This window comes from Diabrotica virgifera, chromosome 2 (genome assembly GCF_917563875.1).
Source record: "Diabrotica virgifera virgifera chromosome 2, PGI_DIABVI_V3a".
Lineage (NCBI taxonomy): Eukaryota > Metazoa > Arthropoda > Insecta > Coleoptera > Chrysomelidae > Diabrotica > Diabrotica virgifera.
In genome coordinates this window covers 237,963,488-237,984,201 of record NC_065444.1, presented here as the reverse complement: position 1 = coordinate 237,984,201, position 20,714 = coordinate 237,963,488, and the positions used below count along the sequence as shown (strand labels likewise).

At 31.4% G+C, this 20,714-nt stretch overlaps 1 protein-coding gene across 2 annotated transcripts in view; it reads right to left on the bottom strand.

Annotated features, from left to right (window-relative positions):
- Positions 1-20,714, bottom strand: part of LOC114330885 (neuroendocrine convertase 2) — a 423,318-nt gene that overhangs the window by 322,303 nt on the left and 80,301 nt on the right. The window contains exons 1-2 of one of the 2 annotated variants that reach the window (XM_050644389.1): positions 1,886-2,074; positions 1,248-1,352 (exon numbers count right to left, since the gene is read on the bottom strand). In XM_050644389.1, the coding sequence (XP_050500346.1) occupies positions 1,248-1,352; positions 1,886-1,921 (141 nt within the window). In that variant the 5' untranslated portion in view covers positions 1,922-2,074. Of the gene's footprint in view, positions 1-1,247; positions 1,353-1,885; positions 2,075-20,714 lie in introns of those variants that run through there. The other variant, XM_028280306.2, reaches the window with a different exon arrangement.

Below are 20,714 nucleotides of genomic sequence, written 5' to 3'. Positions count from 1 at the left end.
TAGTAAAAGTAGATACAACAAAATACCTGGGCATACATCTAGATACCTAAAAGACTAACATGGAGAAAACACATCTTCACCAAAAGAAAGCAACTTGGACTCAAACTTCAACAAATGTACTGGATTTTGGGCAGACATTCAAGACTGTCAATTGAAAATAAATTAGTGGTATACAAAGCCATACTTAAACCCATATGGACCTATGGCATACAGCTATGGGGCTCAGCCAGCAACTCTAACTTGGAAATCATACAATGTTTTCAAAATAAGGCATTAAGAACCATAGTAAACGCTCCATGGTACGTCCCCAACGCAATAATAGAGAGAGACCTGAAAGTTCCCAGCATCAAAGAAGAAATCAGCAAATAATAATAATAAGCAAATCTGGATGTTTATTTACTTCTCATTATGCTCTCATATATAACAATATTATAATAGAATAATTCAATATTATTCAAAATACAGTGAAAAGTATAAAGAAAGACTTAGTGCGCATCCAAATGATTTCGCGAGTGAATTATTAAACACGGAGGGTGAAGTTTGCAGACTTAAGCATTATAAACCAACTGACTTACCAAATAGATTTTAGAAAAATTAGAACTATTTTAAGTGTTACTTTATTTTACTAGTAGTACTATCTATACATTTATTGATAATTTAGAAAGAAAAATTTTCATTGGAATTCTTACCTACATGTCATAGCCTAAGAAAGTCATAACTTTAACTGATTGTTCCTAACGGAACAGATTGTTAAATAAATTGGAGTAATAAAAAAAAAAAGAAAGTAACTAGAAAAATCACCAAATACATCTTCTTTTTTGGTTGATCATATCGACCTTCGACGGTAATCCATACATATGATATTATACTAATACGTCGCGAAAAAGTTCTAAAAACAACTGTTTTTTATATGAAAGTAGACCAAACATCTAAAAATTAAAGGAATAACGTAGAAAACACAAAAAATCGCCGATATAAATTAATTAACCTATGGAATACCAGTAGTGTCAAAATTTCATAATAGTGGAGTAACCTTGCCTGAGGTTAGACCAATTACAAACAAGCATTACGGCTCGGTAAATTTGAATTACTCCTCTTGGTTAAAAAACAGACCGATTATGATTTATCCAAAAACAATTAAGAAATTACGTCTCCTTCTAAAAATATCCTTAGACTTTTCCGATGTGTGTAGTATTGTATTTACTGAAAACCCAAAAGATTCAAAAAATAGATGAGTTTTACATTACCAGTGGGTCCACTTTAAGCCTACGTATATGTGGGACGCTTCGTTTCGTTCTGGCAATTGGAATCCCATGGTTTATGAAGTGATATTCTCGCCTGGATCCCAGAAGCTGCAACCAATAAAATAATTATTGTAATTATCCAATAAAATACAATGCGTGCCTAATAAAATCGAATACACACGACAAAAAAATGTGGAACAAATTTTTTCTAAATTGGTCTTTAAACTTAAGTACATACTTAAGGGTGATTTAATTTAGTAATTTTACAAATCATACACTGCAATTTAGTTTTTAATTAGATTTATGGACTTACAATTTCAACACTGCCAGCTTCACACATTCAATAAGCTATGGGATATTATTATAATTTATAGACATGTAAACATTAAGAGTGTCGGCGGCATAGGATCATATAGTATCAATTTCATCTTCAAAATAGAGGTGACTATTCCTTTAGTTTTTGAATATTCTTTTAAAAATCCTTACTTATTATTTTATTTATTTTATTATTCAATAATTAAATTAATAGGACTATTGTTAACTAACTATGCAATCAGTGATGACAATAATTTATATACTATGCAACAAAAACTAATAATTCAGAAAAGAGCAAAATTGATTAAGTAATTTTAATAACATACTGTTACTATCGGAGCGAGCAGATAAATTTTGAACATCTTTAAAGCGGGCTCCACACTCTCGGCGAAGTTACTTCGGCAAAGTTGACAGAAGTCCGAAGTGCCTCTCTACACACTCGTTCTACTTCGCGAGGAACACATTCAAGCGGTGCGATACCGACAAAGATCCCTTTGACTCGGACGCGTCAGACCGACAGAGAACGGAACTAGAACGAAGCGAGGCAAAGTTGCACAAGGTGGCCGTCTACCCTCTCGTATTTGTTCCTCGCGAAGTAGAACGTGTGTGTAGAGAGGTACTTCGGACTTCGGTCAACTTTGGCGAAGTAACTTCGCCGAGAGTGTGGAGCCCGCTTTAGATAACGACTTGTCGCCAATTTAACAACCGTATTACCTACTCCTTGTAAATTAGTAATTTCAGAACTTAACGTATTTGTTTGAATCTGCCGATGGACGATTACGTATCCATACTATAGTGCAGGGCTTCCCAAACTTATTCGTACTGGGACGCCTTTGGGACTTTGCTATTTTTTGCGACGCCCCTCAACCGAACCCCCAATAATACTTACCAATTTTAGTACTAGCCTAGTAACAGGCTATAGTTATGACAAAAACATAATTTGAACATTTATAATTTTTACTAGAAATTAAGAATGAAATCAAAACATAGGCACAAAAATAAAAAGGGATATTTATTTATGTAACTGGCTGGTTAATGTGAGGGATGTGCTTGCGTTTTTGAGCACAGCTTATGAAACCGGGGCTCCAGTTTGGAAATTACCACTCACATTTCTTTTTCTAAGTTTATGTTTGACCTGTACTTGTTTTTAATTACTGCAACTGCAGAAAAGGGCGTTTCGCACAAGTACGAAGTCACAAATAGCAATAAAACCTTTAATGCAGCTGTGCTGATGGCATGATATTCATGAGAAACTGAGCTCCGAAATTCAAACAGTTTTTCTGAATTCAAAATTAAGTGTGGAAGACTGAAAATGGTTTCTGACCTAGTGATATTACTCCAGATTTTCGGGAAAATATTTCTCAAAGTCTTCGTTCAATGATAATATGTGTTGTGTAAACATATTTTTTAAAGAGGGATCGAGGATAACTATCGATTTTTCGTGTAGAATACCTTGTAAACCAGGGAAACAGACAATTCTTTAATCTTCTAATTTTCTCTTCCATAAGAGCAACTTATTCTAAAACCCAGTAATTTTATCTGCCAATTGCAGGATATGCGTATTGTTTCCCTGTAAAAACTTATTAAGATTATTTAAATGTTAAATATGTCACAGAGTTATGCTGATTTTATTATAAACTCTGAATTAATAAAGTTTTGGGCATCATTATGTCATTCTGTATGCAGATATGTGTAAAATTCATTTCTTAATTCGTATACACGAGCGCCTTTGGATAGCCAACGAAATTTGCAATTATAAATTAAAGAGGAGTGCTCGGTCCCCACATCTTCACAAAGTTTATGGAAAAGTCTTGATTTCACGGGTCGTGTTTTAATGTAGTTCACAATTTTGTGTAATGTCACAGGTGTAATGTTCTTTGCTGCTAAGGCCTCTCTATGTATGAGACAATGTGTCCATTTTACATTTGAAGCCTTGGTTTTGATGAGAGCTTGTAGTCCTCCATACTGTCCAGACATCGCTCGGACACCATCCGTACACACGCCTACACAGTTATCATAGTTAATATTATTTTCAGTCATAATATATGAGTTTAAAATCTCGAATACATCAGTAGCTTTACAACTTTCACACATTTTTCTGCAAAATAACAAATTCTCAGATATATTTGTTTCTTGTTTGTACCATACATAACATATCAATTGAGCATCAGTCGCCTTGTCCAGTTGAATGGCAAATAGACCTGATTATTTCATTCATAGGAGATTCTGACCAATAGAAAGCTAGAGAAATCTGAATTAAATCGATAATTTTTGATAATCTCCCGTCGTTAAGTATATTACGTCAGATGCCCTTCGTTGCTACGAAAAAATACATTCAGTGACATTAATGACAATTAATGTTTTAAAAATTATAAAAGTGATGACTGTCAATCGTCAAATATTTATAAAAACTGTGTGTTTAATGGTACTTACATAAATAAATTACAATAAAATTTTGATTTTGAACAGTTTTATTCATGAAATAATCGCAACAAATTGCACTCGACCTCTGAAATTAATATAGAATTTTTGCTCTCGTGGCACTTTGACATAATTTCACTCGTCTTCGGCTCGTGAAATTAAAACTGTCACAGTGTCACTCGGGAAAAATTCAATAATTTCAGAGCTCTTGTGCAATTACTACTGATTATTTCATTCATAGGAGATTCTGACCAATAGAAAGCTACAGAAATCTGAATTAAATCGATAATTTTTGATAATCTCCCGTCGTTAAGTATATTACGTCAGATGCCCTTTGTTGCTACGAAAAAATACATTAAGTGACATTAATGACAATTAATGTTTTAAAAATTATAAAAGTGATGACTTTCAATCGTCAAATATTTATAAAAAGTGTGTGTTTAATGGTACTTACATAAATAAATTACAATAAAATTTTGGTTTTGAACAGTTTTATTCATGAAATAATCGCAACAAATTGCACTCGACCTCTGAAATTAATATAGAATTTTTGCTCTTGTGACACTTTGACATAATTTCACTCGCCTTCGGCTCGTGAAATTAAAACTGTCAAAGTGTCACTCGGGAAAAATTCAATAATTTCAGAGCTCTTGTGCAATTACTACTGAAAGTTTCCCCACAATTTGCTCATGTCGTGAATACGACGAACAATTTTTTGAATAATTTCGGATAATTCAAGGTCTATCGAATTGATATTATATTTTTTATTTGATTTATTTATTAATGCATATATCTTATACTCGCTTAAAATCAAATAAGTATATTTTCTGTATTAAAAATCCGCGATGACACGCGACGCCCCAGGGCGTCGCGACGCACAGTTTGGGAAGCCCTGCTATAGTGGAATAATAAGTAATGTTGCCGATTTTAGCGCTTTCTTCAAAGTGGTATATCTAATTAAAAAATAAACGTCCTGAATGTCAGTACATATAAAATATTTACGATTTGTCCTTGTCTCATTACTAATATAAAGATTGTTTGTAAATATATTATATTGCTCATGAAGAAATTAATCTCTTTGATTTTTCATATGCTATAAAAATTTTTTATATAGTTTTTTTCGTTAGGTGCATAATTTTTGAGGTATTCGCGAACAAATGCCCAAAAAGGTATCATTTTTCAATGAAAAAGGTTTTCTTGCCACTAGGAAATCTGAGTTTCCTAGCCACTTCCGTGGTTACTTTTGACCAAAAAATGTTTTCCACCCCTGGGAAGGGGTGGGAACCACCACCAAGATAAAAGTGGCATAGTATATAGGGTAGACTTTGTTTTCTAAGCTATTCCCTACTTGCAGTGAAAATATCAAGTACATGGATGCAGTAGGATGGAGTTCGGAGCCAAATACCCTCACTGACTACACTCAAAACGGTTTAGGGATCGGAATGAATTTAGACTTATGGATTGGAGTCCTAATAGAGTCCACACATAAATATGCGCCAATTCAGCAATAATACAGAGTAAAATGCAACAACACAGAACAAATAAAAACAACTTTCGCTCAATTTAAATTCAGGTGAACCAGGAATTAAATGAAAACGGTTTTCAAAGAATAATGTATTTTTTTAAATGAGAGCGGAAGAAATGTTAAGTCGAAACGTAAATTTTTTCGAAAATATTTTATTTTGTTCCGAATCGATTTTTCATTGCAATATATTTGTTAACTGACATACAGTCGGAAAAATGAAAGAATGCCCATGAACGATCACATCAATCACTTATTTTGTATTTGCTGTCTTTTCTGTAAATAACACACCTTTGTTATAGAAAAAGACAGCTAATACAAAATCAGTGATTGATGTGATCGTTCATGGGTATTCTTTCATTTTTCCGACTGTAATTATTATTATTATTACTCCGATGAAAGTCTTCACTTATTTCGAGTTATGTCCCAGACCAAGTGTTCGTTGAATTTTTGGGGAGGCATTGTTGGATAATGTTATTATGTCATTAGACTTTATTTTTACAAACAATTACTGGCAATGAGTATCACAGGTTTTAACAGAAGAATTGCCAGGCTGGTTAGAGGATTATTATACGGAACATAAATGTGGTTTCAACATGACGTTAGGCTTTTGGCAACTAATAAGTACGGCGACAGTTGGATCGGATAATATATATGGTGGTATGGATTATTATTTTTTGGTACATCAAGAATATAGTAGTAGACCAGGGCGCATCTGTAAAAATATTAGTACATTTGGACGTTGAGGGTTGACTCAATTTTTTTTGCAGAAATTGCTTGAAAATAACTCAAATAATAATATTTGAATTATCTTCCCTCTCAAAAAGGTCCGGAACATTGTTTAAATAATCAAAATGTCAAAAAATGAAGGAAAAATTCGATTTTTTTCTTCGTTTTTTGATTATAACTTTAAAAGTATTCATTTTAGAGAAAAGTTGTACTGACATAAAAGTTGCGTAATTAAATTTCCTGTAAAATAGAATTGGTTAAAAATTTCAAAAATAATCACCCTTGTTGCAAAATAGCAATAATTTCGAAAAAAACATACAAAACAAGTATTCGCATTTTACGTTTTTCAACCATTTATGCTACACTTAGGACCTTCATATTTCACCCAAAAAAACTTTATGATACAGTAAAACAATACTGTAAATTTCATTAAGATCGGTTCAACAGATTTTGCAAAATAAATTTTGCAATCCAGCTTTCGCAAAAAAAATTCATTTTTTCAAAATGTTACAGGACTGAAAATGAAGCAGATAGCAAGTTGATTTTTTTTGCGTATAGAAGTGTACTGTACCTTTCATTTGCAATTTGCAAAATTAAAATCGATTAACTACCACGGCGTCAGGAATTTTTTTAAATAAACATTAATTATTGGTGCTACGCGCAGGACAGCGGATAGTTTGCTCTGATTGGGCATTCCAATGGCCTTTGATAATGATTGATACATTTAAATTTTTATTACATTTCGATATAAATAAATAAATTTGTTTATTGCAAAATAAAAACACATACTCTATCCTTTGCATTAACACTTTTTTTAACAAAAACTTTCTTTGTTCATATATTTTAACTATAGAAAATAAAAGTTTATTTTTTATAAGCATATGCAATTGTTTAAACAATATTTCACAAACAATAATAAAATTAGTTTAATTTTTGTGGAATTAAAATATTAAAATACAACAAAATATAGAGTAAGAAAATAATATATTAGATAAAGATTGGAAGAAATTTTGGTGGAAATCAACTTGTGTGAATCGAACATCGCTGTCCTGCGCGTAGCACCAAAAATGAATTCCACAAGGAAAAAGTTTTCCTGTAGTTGGCTGTATACCATGCAATACAAAAAACAGTAAATCCTTTATAAAAGGTATATTTAAAATCCCTAAAAAGGGCTACATCACAATCGGAACTAGTTTTCGACTGGTTTACCAGTCATCATCAGTGCTTACGTGAAGTTTACATGCTAACCACCAAGATATAATTTTATAAAAATATGTGGGTCAAAGCCCTATATACGTGGTCCGTTAAGGAAACATCGGTTAAAGATGCCAATTAAAACATGGATGCTGTAGTGTGACGTAATTACATGGTGGAAGTCAGGTGGCAAGTAACCGATGTTTCCTTAACGGACCACGTATATAGGGGATTGACCCACATATTTTTGTAAAATTATATCTTGGTGGTTAGCATGTAAACTTTACGTAAGCACTGATGATGACTGGTAAACCAGTCGAAAACTAGTTCTGATTGTGATGTAGCCATTTTTAGGGATTTTAAATATACCTTTTATATAGGATTTAATGTTTTTTTTTTCAAAAATTAATGTTTATTTAAAAAAATTTCCTGACGCCGTGGTAATTAATCGATTTTAATTTTGCAAATTAAAAATGAAAGGTACACTTCTATAAGCAAAAAAATTAAACTTTCTATCTGCTTTATTTTCAGTCCTGCAACATTTAAAAAAAAATTATTTTTTTTTGCGAAAGCTGGATTACAAAATTTATTTTGCAAAATCTGTTAAACCGATCTTAATGAAATATACAGTGTTGTTTTAGTATATCATAAAGTTTTTCTGGGTAAAATATGAAGGTCCCAAGTGTAGCATAAATAAATGGTTGAAAATCGTAAAATTCCAATACTTTTTTTTGTATGGTATTTTTTCGCAATTATTGCTATTTTGCAACAAGGGTGACTATTTTTTAAATTTTTAACCAATTCTATATTGTAAGAAATTTAATTACGCAACTTTTATGTCAGTACAACTTTTCTTAGAAATGAATAGTCTTAAAGTTATAATCAAAAAACCAATAAAAAATCGAATTTTTTCTTCATATTTTGACATTTTCATTATTTAAACAATGTTCCGGACCATTTTGATTGGGAGGATTATTATTATTTGAGTAATGTTCAAGCAATTTCTGCAAACAATTTGAGTCACCTCTCAACGTCCATCTCAAAACAGATGCGCCCTGGACTATAGTTATTCGACGACTAACCCAGAACACGGAATAACTTAAATATTCGGATACAAAATGTCTACCAGAATTGGAGTTGAAATGTTATAATGGACTTTGGGTAGTCCTTTATAAACCGTACACTTTTATATACTTTTCATTTTAAACGTAGTTGTTAATAATGCATTTATGAATATTGATTATGGTTATTGATTAGGTAAATATTATTTTGTAACAAAATGAGCTTATAAATCGAAGATTGTTTTTATTTACAAGTAACATAACAAAATTCTTTGTTGAATTTGAATTTGGAAAACAATTCTGAGGTGGAAATTGAAACGTCAAATTAAAACTGTGGGTAATTCCCAATAAATACAGTAAATATGATATTGTTGTAGTTTTTAGGTGATTGATAAATAATAAAAACATTTATTTACCTAATGTTTAATTCCTATGTTGTATGTACAATATCTGGATAAAAAATTTAGAAAAGTTTCTTTAGGCTCTATTGAGAGTAAAATTTCATAATACTGCGCGCATGCGCACACAGACAGTATGGCGTTTAGTTGCTAAATCTTTCTAGTTATGTATAAATATATCAGTACAAGAAAAGGTGTGAAAAGAATATATTAGTGTTTTTAGTAAATATATTTATTATAGTTTTTGTGTCTTTGGATTTGTCTTCCTCAGGAGTAAGATAAGTATTATGAAAACATTTTATTGTATAATATCTATTATACATCACCTTGTCTGTTTGTTACCGTGAATTGTCATTAGGTACGTTCGGACCGATACAAACACAGTCCTCGTAGCGCATTTGGTATAGCATTCGGCCAGAGATCGAGAGGTCTTGAGTTCGAATCCAGTGCAATCCTATATTTTTTTTTATTTTTTTTTTTGAAAGCGATAAGCACAAAATTAGTTTGGTGTTTAAAAAAAATTAAAACAAACTGTTTAAAGTAAATTTATTTTTAAGAAATCATATAATAGAAGTATAACTTCTTAAGTGCGTACAAAGTACACATACATTCTTTTTTTTAATGCTCAAATATTATGAGGTACATATTTTGTAATTCTGCTCATTAAATACATTAGCCGATTCCAAATTGATGTTTGCAGAAGCTTTATACATAGTATAAACAACAAAACGTCATAGATTGTTTATGACAGAATTAGGAGAGATGCCGTTATTTATAGTGGCTATGTATTTATTTTTATCACAGTTAATGATGTAGTGTAATCAAGTGGGCTGATCTTAATAAGTCTACCCACGAATATTAAAAGTTATTGATTTCCCTAAAAAGGTTTTATAAGAGATAAGTGCGTGCAGAGATGGAGTGGATGATTTTAACTTGTAATATTTGATGTAATTATTTTTATCGCAAGCACACACATATTTTTTTACGATGATAAAAGTTGAAGTCTATAAATCTGTAAAATGTTATAGACCGGGCAGTATCGTCGCCCCCGCTAGCGCAATTATTCCGATTCGATTTTTTTGCACAAACTTACTCAAAAAGAGGTCCTTATAACATATCCACAGGGTACCGGGCGGTGCCGTGGTCAAAAAATTTTTTAAACAATTTTTTTTAAACAAACTCACAAAAATAATTTTTTTATTTCCAAAAATTTTTTTTTAGATAATTTGGGTCATTCTGAGCAAAAAAGGTCTCTTGTCATTTTCCCCTAAAATTGACTGTTGTCGAGTTATACGCGTATAATATTTGAAAAATGCGAAAATGGCCATTTTCAAGGCTTCATAACTGATCAAAAATGATTATTATGAAATTCAAAAAGTGACAAAATCAAGATTCAAATACCTTATTCAGCGTTCTGAAGAGATTTTTGTCATTAATTTATTACAAAGCTGTTATTTTTAGTTATTAACAATTAGCGCTATAGTCTAACTGTATCGTCGCCCCAGTTAGCGGAACAATTTCGATCAGATTTTTTTGCACAAACTTACTCAAAAAGGGGTCCTCATAACATACCCACAGGGTGCCTTGCGGTACCGTGGTCAAACAATTTTTTAAACAATTTTTTTTAAACAAATTCACAAAAATAATTTTTTCATTTCCAACAGTTTTTTTAGATAACTTGGGTCATTCTGAGCAAAAAAGGTCTCTTGTAATTTTTCTCTAAAATTAATTGTTGTCGAGTTATATGCGATTAAAAATTTGAAAAATGCGAAAATGGCCATTTCAAGGCTTCATAACTCGATTAAAAATGATTATTATGAAATTCAAAAAGTGACAAAATCAAGATTGAAATACCTTCTTCAGCGTCCTGAAGAGATTTTTGTCATTATTTTATTACAAAGCTGTTTTTATTTTGTATTTGTATTTTATTACAAAGGGATTTAAAACTTTGATGTGGCTACTTTTTGAATTTCATAGTGATAATTTTTAATCGAGTTATTAAGCCTTAAAAATGGCCAGTTTCGTATTTTTCAAATTTTTAATCGCACATAACTCAACAACAGTCAATTCTAGAGAAAAATGACAACGAGACCTTTTTTGCTCAGAATGACCCAAATTATCTAAAAAAAATTGTTGGAAATGAAAAAATTATTTTTGTGTATTTGTTTAAAAAAATTGTTTAAACAATTTTTAGACCACGGCACCGGCCGGCACCCTGTGGATATGTTATAAGGACCTCTTTTTGAGTAAGTTTGTGCAAAAAAATCTGATCGAAATAGTTCCGCTAACGGGGGTGACGATACAGTTGGACTATAGCGCTAATTGTTAATAACTAAAAGTAACAGCTTTGTAATAAAATAATGCCAAAAATCTCTTCAAGACGTTGAAGAAGATATTTGAATCTTGATTTTGTCACTTTTTGAATTTCATAATAATAATTTTTAATCGAGTTATGAAGCCTTGAAAATGGCCATTTTCGCATTTTTCAAATTTTTAATCGCGTATAACTCGACAACAGTCAAGTTTAGAGAAAAATTAACAAAAACCTTTTTTACTCACAATGATCCAAATTATCTAAAAAGAAATTGTGGGAAATGAAAAAATTATTTTTGTGAATTTGTTTAAAAAAAATTGTTTAAAAAATTTTTCGACCACGGCACCACCCGGCACCCTGTGGATATGTTATAAGGACCTCTTTTTGAGTAAGTTTGGGCAAAAAAAATCGATTCGAAGTAGTTCCGCTAACGGGGGCAACGATACAGTTGGACTATACCGCTAATTGTTAATAACTAAAAATAACAGCTTTGTAATAAAATAATGAAAAAAATCTCTTCAGGACGCTGAAGAAGGTATTTGAATCTTGATCTTGTCACTTTTTTAATTTCATAATAATAATTTTTAATCGAGTTATGAAGCCTTGAAAATGGCCATTTTCGCATTTTTCAAATTTTTAATCGCGTATAACTCGACAACAGTCAAGTTTAGAGAAAAATTAACAAAGACCTTTTTACTCACAATGATCCAAATTATCTAAAAAGAAATTGTAGGAAATGAAAAAATTATTTTTGTGAATTTGTTTAAAAAAAAATTGTTTAAAAAATTTTTCGACCACGCTACCGCAAGGCACCCTATGGATATGTTATGAGGACCCCTTTTTGAGTAAGTTTGGGCAAAAAAATCGATTCGAAGTAGTTCCGCTAACGGGGGCGACGATACAGTTGGACTATACCGCTAATTGTTAATAACTAAAAATAACAGCTTTGTAATAAAATAGTGACAAAAATCTCTTCAGAGCATTGAAGAAGGTATTTGAATCTTGATATTGTCACTTTTTGAATTTCATAATAATCATTTTTAATCGAGTTATGAAGCCTTGAAAATGGCCATTTTCGCATTTTTCAAATTTTTAATCGCGTATAACTCGACAACAGTCAATTTTAGAGAAAAATGACGGGAAAACTTTTTTGCTCAGAATGACCCAAGTTATCTAAAAAAAAACTGTTGGAAATAAAAAAATCATTTTTGTGAATTTGTTTAAAAAAATTTGTTTAAAAAATTTTTCGACCACGGCACCGCCCGGCACCCTGTGGATATGTTATAAGGACCTCTTTTTGAGTAAGTTTCTGCAAAAAAATCGAATCGGAATAATTGCGCTAGCGAGGGCGACGATACTGCCCGGTCTATTAAGCTTTTTGGTCATACGCCCGTGCCAAAGCTATAAACGGATTTAAAATATTGATAAAATCAAAATCATGCGTCTTAGGACTACAAATATTATGCTTCAATGATCTACCTATTATTGTACTTAGGTATGTCCCTCTAAGTTGGAACGTATGGAAAAAAAATTTTATTATTAATTTTACGAAAAAAAAATTATCCTTAAAAAAAAGTTCTGCATGTTCTAAGATCAAAAACACAATCATCAGATATTAAATTTTTCCAGTCGTATACTAGGTATGTCAAAAAATATGAATTTCGCTCAAAAGTAAAGTACCTTTATTTTTCACAATATCGAAAATTTTTAATAAGAAAAGTTGTTTGAAATTAAGAGGCTACAGTAGCGATCAACAGGTAGCAACAAACGCTTTCCAAGATTGCGGCTCTAATTTTGAATATTTTGTCGAGATATTTGGCATACATACCTATTCGTAATATAATAAAGAATGGCGGTACAGAGCCCAATTTCAGAAATATGTTAGTACGTGGAAATTACTCTATAACTAAATAAAATATTGAAAAAAGGAGCCTCTACCGCCATTAAGAAGAAAAAAAAAAATAAAAAACCAATACAGAAGTAAAAACTTCGAGATGTATTCTGGTATAAAATCGTTTATTTAAAACTATAAAATGTCATGGAATGCAGAACGTTTTCGTTCTAAACAGAACATCTTCAGTGCATCCTGCCGAGTATTTTGAAACTAGCACACTGTATATAGTGTTAACATCATCATATATATGGTTTACATAATGTAATATGTTAAAATGTTATGACTACAAGTCGATGTTAATAGATAAAGCGGAACACATGCTAAAAGGGTGCCATGGTTCCCTGCTCGAAGATGCTAGGTACTTGCCAATTCAATGGGCACAGACCAACTCAATTTTTTATTTTTTTTTTTTATTTTTTTTTTAATTTTTTTTAATTACCTTTTAACTTAGAGTTGGTCTGTGCCCATTGAATTGGCAAGTACCTAGCATCTTCGAGCAGGGAACCATGGCACCCTTTTAGCATGTGTTCCGCTTTATCTATTAACATCGACTTGTAGTCATAACATTTTAACATATTACATTATGTAAACCATATATGATGATGTTAACACTATTTACAGTGTGCTAGTTTCAAAATACTCGGCAGGATGCACTGAAGATGTTCTGTTTAGAACGAAAACGTTCTGCATTCCATGACATTTTATAGTTTTAAATAAACGATTTTATACCAGAATACATCTCGAAGTTTTTACTTCTGTATTGGTTTTTTAAACTATGGTATACAGCCAACTATTGGGATTTTCCCATTGAAAAAAAAAATAAACTTTCTTCAAATAAACATTTTTATCCCATGCTTAGATTTTGTGTAATCTTGGAACTACTAAAATTTTTTATTTCTAACAAGAAATCGAACATATTTATTATAACTAAATAACTAATTAGGCATCATAGAGAAATTATCACCGTCATTTTGATAAACCTGCGTCAGATTTTCTCTAATCTGTTCTGTCATCTTTATCGATATCTGTTCAGTGCAGTAGTGTGTAAATTTAAGAATTCGTTATTGTTGTTTCATAGGAAAGTAGTGTTTATTGATAGTTAATTTATTATATATTTGTTGTTGTATAAGTTGTTGGCCTCTTTGAACGAATAGATTGTTGTTAATTGTGAGTTTTAGTTATATGTAGGTAGGTAAGTATATTTTACGTAAAAATATTTCGAATTCTAATGCGAGTATATAAAGTTTTAGGAGGATTTTTTATTCTAAAAATATTATCAATAGTTTAACAAAATGGAAAAAGTAAATCAAACGAAAAATAAAGTGAAACCTTTCAAGTCAAAAAAATCCATTAAAAACCGTGCCAAAGTTATGCGAAAATCGAAATTTGTTTCGCTTCACAACAAAAAATGATTACTTATTATGGTTTTATTATTAGATATTTCATGCAAATACCTTTCTAAATAACTATCTCAACATAAAATTTTCACCCATTTTGGTTTATTTTTATAAATATCTATTTATTAATAACAAAATCGTTTTCTATTACTTCCATTTAGCGCGACTATGATATTGTCAAAATATTAATCTTAGATATTGTCAAAGATTACCAATGTTGCCAAAGTTTATGATACTATCTCCCGAAGTTATATTTTGTTGCTACCTGTTGATCGCTACTGTTTACCCTTAAAAATTATGTTAAAAAATGCAATTACATTCTTCTAATAAAAAAAAAAAAAATTTCTCAAATTGTGGATACCCAACATTATTTTTATTTATGATAACTCCGTTATTATTAATTTTACGAAAAAATGTTATTCATTATAAAAAGTTCTGCATGGTCTAAAAATTAGAAAGCAATCATAATATATAAAATTTTATCAATTTTATACGAGGTATGTCAAAAAATATGAAGTTCGCTTAATAGTAAATTACCTTTATAGTGCACAATATTTCAATTAGAAATACATAATTGCATATTTATTGAAAAACAGTTTTTAATTCCGAACAACTTTCTATTATAGCAATTTTCAATATTGTGAAAAATAAAGGCACTTTACTCTTTAGCGAAATTTATATATTTTTTAAATACATCTCTAAAATTGATAAAATTTGATATTTTATGATTGGATCTTAGTTTTAAGACACTGCAGAACTTTTTATAAAAAATACTTTTTTCTTAAAATTAATAATAACGGAGTTATTGTAAATACAAATGATGTTGGGTATCCATAATTTGAAAAAAATGTTAATTTTTTTTAATTAGAAGAATGTAATTTCATATTATACCATAATTTTTAATTCCAAACAACTTTTCTTAAAAACAATTTTCGATATTGTGAAAAATAAAGGTACTTTACTTTTGAGCGAAATTCATATTTTTGACCTCGTATACGACTGAAAAAAAATTAATATCTGAGGACTTTATTTTACATTTTAGAATTTTGACTCACGCTAGGCCCATACCGGTTTCTTAATGTTGTTCTGAAGCTATTTCCTTGTGGCATTTTCTTAATCAATTAATCGAAATGGGAAATAATCCACAATTTAACTAAAAAATTATTTTATTAACGTTTCGACGTCCAAATCGGATGTCGAAACGTTAATAAAATCATTTTTTTAGTTAAATTGTGGCTTATTTCCCATTTCGAATACAGTGGAACCCCGATAAGTCGGCCCCCGATAACCCGGGAGTCCGGCTAACCCGGACCGATTTTCATCAGACAAACATTTCAACAATTCAAAATAAAAATGTATGTAAATAATATTTGAGAGATAATGTGTATTTGTGTAATTTGAACTATACGATAATAAAAATGACCCATGGCACACGGCGGCATGACAGAGCGACGTTCATTGTCATGAATTATCGGAAAGAACAGGCACCTGTAGTAGTATTCCTTTATTGATTTCAATCAAACTGTCTTAGCTTTGTTTAAAAAAGACTAAAAAGACTATTTAAAAAATTCTTTTTTAAACAATGGTCTTAGTCTTCACTGTTCTAAAATAACATAACATCGTTCCGATTGTGACTGTATTGTGTGTAGTACAGTCTTGTATTGTTCGCTTCCGTTTGCTTAGGTTTGTGTTTACGTGTTTTTAGTAATGTAGATGTGTACTGTGCATATACAGGGTGTAACGAAAATACAGGTCATAAATTAAATCACATATTCTGAGACCAAAAATAGTTCGAATGAATCCAATTTACCTTAGTACAAATATGCACATAAAAAAAGTTACAGCCCTTTGAAGTTACAAAATGAAAATCGATTTTTTCGGATATATCGAAAACTATTAGAGATTTTTTATTGAAAATGGACATGTGGCATTCTTATGACAGGAACATCTTAAAAAAGAATTATAGTGAAATTTGTGCACCCCATAAAAATTTTATGGGGGTTTTGTTCCCTTAAACCCCCCCAAAGTTTTGTGTACCTTTTAATTAAATTATTATTGTGGTACCATTAGTTAAATTCAATATTTCTAAAACTTTTTTGCCCCTTAGTATTTTTTTGATAAGGCAGTTTTTATCGAGTTGCGGTTTCTTTTTTAATATGTTTACATAAAAATATAATGGGGGTTTTGTTCCTTTAAACCCCCCAAATGTTTGTGTATGTTCCAATTAAACTTTTACTGCGGTACCATTAGTTAAACATAGTGTTTTTAAAACTTTTTTGCCTCTGTATTTTTTCGAGAAGGCACTTTTTATCGAGATATTACTTCTTTTTTAATATGGTTCAAAATATACCTAAAATTGTAAATCATAAATAAATTTTCATATTATTACCAAGTATCCATAATCGTACTTAGCCCTATACAAATATGTAGTGGATTTGACAAATATTCAAAATATCTCGATAAAAACTGACTTTTCGAAAAAGTACGGAGAGGCAAAAAAGTTTTTAAAATATTGTGTTTAACTAATGGTACTACAATAATAATTAAATTGGAACGTAAACAAAAGTTTACGTTCATTTCAGTATAATTTTATCTTAAGATACTACTACCATAAGAATGCCACATGTCTATTTTCAATAAAAGATCTCTAATAGTTTTCGATATATTGGAAAAAATCGATTTTCATTTTGTAACTTCAAAGGGCTGTAACTTTTTTTATGTGCACATTTGTACTAAGGTAAGTTAGGTTCAATCGAACTATTTTTGGTTCCAGAATATGTGATTAAATTCATGACCTGTATTTTTGTTACACCCTGTATATTTCATGTTATTTCAATTATAACGGAATTTATCTGTAAGTATACCGTATTTTATTAATTTTTACCGTATTCTCCGGCTAACCCGGATTTTCGATAACCCGGATCGGCCGCGGTTCCGATTAATCCGAGTTATCGAGGTTCCACTGTAGTTGATTAAATTTTAGAACATGCAGAACTTTTTATGAAGAGTATTTTTTCGTAAAATTAAAAATAAAAAAGTTTTCCATATGGTTCCAACTTAGAGGAACATATTGTATAATTTAAGGATCCCTCTGAAAAGTTTTCATTTTTGTAATTCCAATTTCTTACATTTCAATGCGATCGGTTTTTTATATTCTCACCAATTCCTGTCTTTTATTGCTGTTATTAATTTTTATAGCCCATTCAAATTAATTAATCCGAAGCACGATGAGATAAACCAGTTTAGTCTAGGCGAAACACATAATACACACACTCTAGGATAAAATAATCCGGCTTAGCCTAAACCAATTTGGCCCAATTGAACGAACATGCCAGAACTTTCCAGGCAATTCCCAAATCATCCCAAATCAGCGCTCCGCGCCGTATCTCGCTCGCCCATACCTACGTCCTTTTTATTTTAAACACTCATTTGCGTCTAGTTGCCAGCCGTGCGTAAAGTGTTTAGTTAATGATTGCATTTTGAAGTTAAACTTTTACATATATAATATGAGGGCTACCCAGAAATTTCGTTAGGTTTTGATCTGTAGCCGTTAGGGGCAGGGTTAGCGCGGTCATCTTAGCATCGTGGCGTTCCTTCGTTCAGTAAGTGTCCAGCCGTGCTAGCGCGCCCACTTGAAAAGTGGGCCAAATTTTTTTTAATCAAATTGCAAAAATCAATATTTTTGGCCCAGACAATATTTCTGTAGGTTTTTTGGACCATTCTGGATAAAAAAGTCTCTTATAATTTTTCTCTAAAGTTGATCGTTTTCGAGTTATAAGTGCAATTTAAAATTGAAAAAAACGAAAAATGGCGATTTTCAAGCTTAATAACTCGGTTAAAAGTTATCATTATGAAAGTCAGAAAGTGACTAAATCAAAGTTTAATGCCCCCCCCCCCTACAAGATCCTGAAAAATTTTTGTCATTATTTTATTACTAAGCTGTTATTTTTAAGTAATAATATTGAGCGCCATGCACGTGGTAGCCGGCCGTAAATGCTGAACGCGAGAGAGATGCCACTCCGGCAGTTCAATTGTGCATCTTACTTCCACTTACATTTACGGCCGCCTACCACGTGCATGGCGCTCATTATAATTACTTAAAAATAACAGCTTAGTAATAAAGTAATGACAAACATTTCTTCAGGATCTTGTAGGGGGGCATTAAACATTGATTTAGTCACTTTCTGACTTTCATAATAATAACTTTTAACCGAGTTATTAAGCCTTGCAAATCGCCATTTTTTGTTTTTTTCAATTTTAAATTGCTTATAACTCGAAAACGATCAACTTTAGAGAAAATTTATAAGAGATCTTTTTTATCCAGAATGATCCGAAAAACATACAAAAAATTGTTCGGGCCAAAAATAATGATTTTTGAAATTTGATTAAAAAAAAATTGTTAAAAAAAATTTGGCCCCACTTTTCACGTGGGCGACTTCTTGAACCTTATTCTGGGATGTCTCACGAATGTAATTATGCAAAAAATCTCATGGGAATATTTTCCCAACGAACCCGCCGTTTTTGCCTTGTCTAAATGTTAGTCAAGGGCCCGTATTCATAGTCGAGACTCAAGTCAGCGTCGCGTCGCTGCTTAAGGCCGACCTTGAAAAAATTTGTATAAGAATTTGTTCAAGGTCGGCCTTGAGCATCGACGCTGACTTGAGTCTCGACTATGAATACGGGCATAAGAGAAGACAGTGATGATAACGTTGAAGAAGTTAGTAACCAACAAAAAAAATTTTTTTACCTGAAAATAACAGTCAAAAAGTTAGAAAAAGTGTAGCAGAATTTTAATTTTTTAATTTTTTTTAGGGTTTTAATTTTTTTTCAGATCAGAAATCGACATTTGCCATTAAACTCTTTAGAGGTATGTAGTAGATGTAAACCAAGGCTCTGAAATATCGTTAAGATTGAAATTACAAGAGATTCAGTTTAATCAGGACGAGGCTTTGTCAGATGCAACTGCAACAAAAATTGTTCCACACGCAGATGCAAGTACAAGAAGGCAATGATTCTAAAGCACTGCGTGGAAAAATAAATAATCATTTTTATTGTGAGGTACAATTATTATTGCTTTTATAAAAACACTTTACACAAAAACACAAGTATTATTTCTGATAATATGATTGTTTGTAAGTATTACCAATTTTTCATTAGATTTAACGACGAATCATTATCGTTTTAATTAAAATGATTACGTTTATCATTTATCGTTATATCGTTAATTAAAATGCTTACTTTTCCAATTATAGAGTATTTTATTCAGTTTATCTATTTATTTTCGCTTTGTACATATACTATAAAGTTTATAATAAGCCATACTAGTTTATTCTGGAGTATGCGCATTTTTATCAGGATCAACTAATACGGCATAGGCCAACGCCAAACTAATTTATCCTATCACGTATAGGACAAATTAGTTTAGCCTAGGTCAAACTAGTTTAGATTTGGTCAAAATAGTTTGTCCTGAAATCGGGTTTGGCCTATAACATATTCATTATAAAATACAAGGTGATTCAGTGAAACAGTACGATTTGACAACGCTGCTGACGATAAAATAGAGGAGCCGCGGGCTTGCGACGTAAACGTTGGGAATCTAGGGAGTGGGAAGTTTATTTATCATAGAGACGTGGTCGGGTGAATAACGCGCATTTGCTGTGAATGCTTATTATAAAAATGGTGAAAGTTTTGTGCGTGTAAAGTTCATACCAAACCCTTCTTTCAGTGCGTCAATGATAAAATGTCGAAATATACTAACCTAGAATAACAATTGTAATTTTACCCCTTGAAATTGTGAAAGTATGCAACTATCCGTCAACGAATACATAATTTTCTGAGTTCTATGTATAATATTGACGGTAGAGAGAATTCGACAAACTATGATGCACTGAAAGAAGGGTTTGGTATGAACTTTTCAACGAGCGTTTCGTATACACTACCATTTGCCGCCCCGCGCTGCAGTTCCGTCTAACATGGCTATTAAGACTTGCATTAGGAACTTTGAAAGTAGTTGTTCAACATCACAAAAAAGACGTGGCAGTGTCAGAACTGCTCACAGAATATTGAAGCGGTGCGAAATTCATTACACGCGAGTCCTTGAAGATCCCTGCGACGACTCGCATGTAATGAATTTCGCACCGCTTCAATATTCTGTGGTGTGCGAGCAGTTCTGACACTGCCACCTCTGTTTTATGATGTTAAGCCACTACTTTCAAAATTGCTAAC